General features: G+C 39.0%; 1 protein-coding gene across 3 annotated transcripts in view; it reads left to right on the top strand.

The window, feature by feature from the left end:
- The window catches only part of TXNL4B (thioredoxin like 4B), a 16,219-nt gene that overhangs the window by 6,591 nt on the left and 4,295 nt on the right, over positions 1-5,333 (top strand). For all 3 annotated transcript variants that reach the window (XM_004704574.2, XM_045293768.1, XM_045293769.1), the window contains 2 exons: positions 3,450-3,618; positions 5,030-5,181. In XM_004704574.2, coding sequence (XP_004704631.1) covers positions 3,487-3,618; positions 5,030-5,181 — 284 coding nt within the window. In that variant the 5' untranslated portion in view covers positions 3,450-3,486. The remainder of the gene's footprint in view (positions 1-3,449; positions 3,619-5,029; positions 5,182-5,333) is intronic.

A 5,333-nucleotide genomic window follows, 5' to 3' on the forward strand; every position in this document is an offset into this window, starting at 1 on the left:
ACCCCTGTTGTGGAGCTTTTGGGGTTTTCAATGTACAGGATCATGTTGTCTGCAAATAGCAATAGTTTCACCTCCTCCTCTCCCATTTGGATCCCTTTGGTGTCCTTCCTCTGTCTTAAGTTGTTAGCTAGAACCTCCAGAGCGATATTGAGTAAAAGTGGGGACAAGGGGTATCCCTGTCTTGTACCCTTTTTTTCAGTGGGATTGTTTTTGTCTTTTCTCCATTAACTATGATGTTGGCCGTTGGCCTTTTGTAAGATAGCTTGTATCCGCTTGAGGAATTTACCTTCCATTCCTATCTTCATGAGTGTCTTAATTAAGAATGGGTGTTGGATGTTGTCAAATGCTTTTTCTGCATTTGGATATTATCATATAGTTTTTATCCTTTTTCTTCTCAATGTGGTGTATAATATTGATGGATTTTCAGATGTTGAAAATCCCTGCATCCCTGAGATTAATCCTGCCTGGTCGTGGTAGATGATATGTTTTATATACTTTTGTATTCTATTGGCCAATATTTTGTTAAGGAATTTTGCATCTATGTTCATTAGAGTTATCGGTCTATAATTCTCTATACCCGTGGGGTCTTTGTCCTGTTTGGGTATCAAAGTTATGCTGGCTTCGTAGAATAAGTTTGGGGGTTTGCCATCCTTTACTATGCTATATTGAATATGCTAACTGGTTCTTGGTTTACTGAGCCTTTGAGCATTATGTAGTGTCCCTCCTTGTCTCTTTTTATGGGTTGAACTTTGAGGTCCATTTTGTCGGAGATTAAGATTGCCACCACTGCTTTTTTTAAGTTTCCATTTGCGTGGTGTACTTTCCGCCAGCCTTTTTGTCTGTGTGCTTAAAGATATGTCTCTTGCAGGCAACAGTCTAATGAATTCTCCTCGAAGATGGATATTTTTTACTATTGTATGTATTGGCGTGTTCTTCTTAGGGTCTAGTCTAGCTGGTGTCCTTTCTTCTTCCTGTGTGAGTGCCTAGTTCTCACTCGTTAGGGTGGGAAAGTTTTCTTCCAGAAATTTCTTCATTATTTGGGCTGTCAACTTGTGTGATGTGTTGTGCTCCAGTAGACCAATTATTCGAATATTATCCCAGGAACAAAATTTAATAGGGTTTGGAAAGAAGGAGGAGTGGAATCCTGAAATAGGAGGGGGGGATAATTGATAAACATTGTGGTTATTACAATCAGAGACATGAAACAGAATGTATATAAATGATTAAATGGAAAACTGACTTGCTCATTAAACCTTCATATAATTCACAAGTTTAAAAGAAAGTATCAATAAAATAAATACATACAATATATCACAAAATGGGAGATAATTACATCAGATCACAAAATGGAAGGCAAGCATGCAATACTGGGGATCACAGCCTAGCCAAGTTGATGCTTAACCCTATAACTATAGCCTGAATTTTTAATTTCAGGGAAAATTTTTTTTTGTTTTTATTCTTTACTTTCATATATATATATATATAACAACCAAAATATATTTTAAAAATATAAAATTTGCAATGTTTTTTAAATGTAACCAGATTGTCACATTCGTACATGGATTGCTCTTCCAATATAAATGTGAACTTGAGAGCTTCACCATCGACATAGCAAGCAGTGTGCCCCAAAATTACCCAAGTTCCTGGCTACTCAGTGCAAGAGGTTTATTGGGATTTTGCTGGATTGCATAAAGATTTGATTGGTCAACAATATGAGTAATGATATCCTTCAAGAAAAAATATCTAAAATATTCAACAGGACATTTTACTACCCCAAAAGAATTTATTTGCCCTAACCATTCAGGCATAGGTCTAGCTGTACCGTCTCCAGAAATGTGCCGCCAAAGAGGAATTCTTGGATTTCTTTATGTAGATGACTTTGAACTTGTAGTTATTGGAATTGATTCTTCAACTTCAACAACTGAAGTTTCTAACTCATCTTCACCAGTATTATCATTACTAGCTATAAGGTCTCCTAATTCATCCAAGTCAGAATAATTGGGTGTATATTCACTTCTTATCATGGGAAAAATAAATATTGTTATCAAAATAGTTTGAATAGCAATATAATTAAAATTTTATAGTGTGAAATCAAAAATTTTAAATATAATACACATTTTATTTACCAATTTCATCCATATTACCATCTGGTTCCTTGTCTGAGTCTGTACCACTTCCATCTAGGTCATAAATTTGCCATGAGTATTACATCTTTGACATAAAAACTACAGTTTTATGAACATATACAAAAAATATCAACACTGAAACTTCACTAGATTGAAAATTATCATAAAATGCACTGAATGCCAACGACCACTTAACCTCAAACACACAATCGGTCAAAATATGTGCCACTATTCAAGCATTTTGCCGCTAAAATGCATGACTAGCGGTATGCATTTGTACTAGTAAAGTGCGACGATTTCCTTGACATTGTCGTCGGCTCCAAAAGCTTTATAATTTTGGTACCAGATACGTTTTAATGAAATGTTACGAAAATGTTGTGCTCGGCATTATCGGGTTAATCATGAGTTTCATACACCTTACTCACAGGTCCTACCCACTCATTGTGTGGGAGTCATAAAGACTATAGCAAAGAGCGCCATATTAAGTAATTCACTACAATGTGCTAACTTAATTTTTGTTTCACATACACCCTCAATCTCTCTGGCATGCCCATAATAATGAATGTTTATCATTATGGCACTGTTTAAAAATATGATTTGAGATAGTATGCCACTATGAAAAACAATGTGGAAGTTTTCTGTGCAAATATATAAAAATCTACATAAAATAGGAAAACAATCCAAAGTGCAGAAGATTCAGTAAAGTGCATGCTAGATTTCAGTCTGGCCTCTACTTGTGCTCTACCTCCTCCTCTCCACTGCTCTGACACCAGGAGGCTGGCCTGCCTCAGCCTGTCCCTGCCATGGGACTCCAGGTGGTTGCAACCCTGGAAGCACTGATAGGAGGGAGGTGAGTGGCTACATCCCACCACCTAGAGCAGCCCCCCACCCCCACCCAGCTCCACTGGCACTGCGTCAAAATGCTGTACTCTACCTGGTCTTCTACACCCTGCCTTCACCTCTATTCTAACAGCCAAATTGGAGGGTGCCTTCTTTCCTGTGGTGAAACTAACATAGTAGTCTGTCTTTTAGGTAAAAGGGGAAGAAAAATAAGAGTACCTATTCTGTATTCTTATGTATTCTGGGAAATACATAAGAAACTAATGAAAGTAATTACCTGGTTTTTTTGGAGGGGAAGCGGGAGAACAGCAGAGGTGGGGTTGTTCAGGGCCAGAGGTAGAGCTGCAGGAGGCAAATCAGAAGAGGGAAACTTTCACAGTATGCCTTTCTACCTTGTTCCTATTAAACATGTAAATATATGATTCTATTCCAAAAGCATGCACCCAATCTAAAGCATCTTTTAACATTGCACCTTTATTTCAGGACTGACCGTGAGGATTAACATTTGGATTATTTCAAGATGAGCTTCTTGTTGCCCAAGCTGACCAGCAAAAAAGAAGTAGACCAGGCAATAAAAGGGACTGCCGAGAAGGTGCTGGTTCTCAGGTTTGGGAGGGACGAGGATCCCGTCTGTCTGCAGCTAGATGATATTGTAAGTGAACTTCAAACACCCACACTTGCAGCCATCGAGTCAATTGCAAGTCCTGGCAACCCTGGATAGGATTTCCAAGACTGCGTGTCTTTATAGGAGTAGACAGTCTCATCTTTCTTCCTAAAAGTTTAACTAAATGGTTTTTATTAAAATTTCCTGTATTGTCACTGCAACCTCTGCAAAGTACAGGCAGGGCTTGGGGATATAACTTTGTTCATCAGCACACTTTCACTAGGAGCTAAGTCGAATCGCCAAGGCTGCACTTGTTCTGAACCTCTCCCTCAGATGTCCTTCCCGACTAGTTGCTGTCCAAGCTCAGTTTTCTCATCAAGGCAGTGCAAGGCTAGAAAACATCAGCGAGTGTCCACAAGCGTGATCACACCGTGAGCTAATAGTAGCCCTGTCTGCCAGATGGGGGAAGGTCACTTTCCACAGTCACAGAGCCACTGGATTGCAGAGCTGGGATTTGAACTAGCTGCAGATACTCTTTGCAGTGACTCCTCCAGTATGTTCCCAGTCTGTCTCTAATCTCTGATGACCCAGCACTCCTTGGGCTGTGATGAGCAGAAGGACACATGGAACAAACTAACTAGATTCTTCTCTCCACTCATTGTGGGGAGAATCTTAACCCAAGACTCAGTCCTCTTCCCTCCATTTCTATTGCCACCACCAATAATGTAAGAAGAGTGTGTGGCATGTTAACATGGGGGAGAAATTAAAGGGCCAGACAAGTACAAGGGGGTTTGAAAAAGTTCATAGGAAAATGGAAACCTTGCCCCCCACTAACGTTTTAAAGTTCAGGAAGGTGAGACTAAAATCACAGAAGTCAGGAACACATCTGAAGCCAAATTGTGTGAGTTCAAATCCCAGCCTTACTGCTTACTAGCTATATGTCAGTGGGTACATTATTTTACCTTTATGTGCCTCAACTATGAAATGGGACAGCTAATAGTACACACCTCACAGCAGTGTTGTAGGGATTGAACGAGTTAACAAAGGGAAAACATTTAGAACAGTTAGCACATAGCAAGTGCCAGAAAGAAAAAGTATTAGTTATCTTTATTATGATTTGGAGGGTGTCCACTATTTACATTATATACTTCTGTGTTGTTTGTTTTTAAATAAGCACAGATTACTATTTTTTTTCCAAATTACTATTAGAAAGCAATCAAAAGTAGGTAGGAAAATCACTGTGACAATGTAGTCAAATAAGTTAACCTAGGACCCTTTGTCAACAGTGACTCAGACTCTGATGAGAAGCTGTGCCTTGTCTAATATAGCATAGTGTAGAATAATAACACAGCACACGCCCAAAAGGAGTAAAACTTTTGACCTAGGAGTTATTTTCAAATTAGATACTCTGTCCTCTTCACGTTTCAAGAGGAGACATTAACGCTCTCTTCTTTTGCAGCTTTCCAAGACCTCGTCTGATTTAGGTAAAATGGCTACTATATACCTGGTAGATGTGGATCAGACTCCAGTGTATACCCAGTATTTTGACATCAGTTATATTCCATCGACTGTATTTTTCTTTAATGGACAGCATATGAAAGTGGACTATGGGTAAGTGAGGCCACCCAGGGGTTATTGCAATCTTCAGCATTTCCTTTAAGAAGTTTCAGCAGCTTGCCTGTTTGCAAGTCATAGTGGTCTGTGAGTCTTGACTTAATCATGTTTCCTCAACTGATGCACTCTCTCATATTTCATGCAAAACT

Source organism: Echinops telfairi, unplaced genomic scaffold, assembly GCF_000313985.2.
Source record: "Echinops telfairi isolate 266 unplaced genomic scaffold, ASM31398v2 ScPeMD7_2291;HRSCAF=2852, whole genome shotgun sequence".
NCBI classification, from domain to species: Eukaryota; Metazoa; Chordata; class Mammalia; order Afrosoricida; family Tenrecidae; genus Echinops; species Echinops telfairi.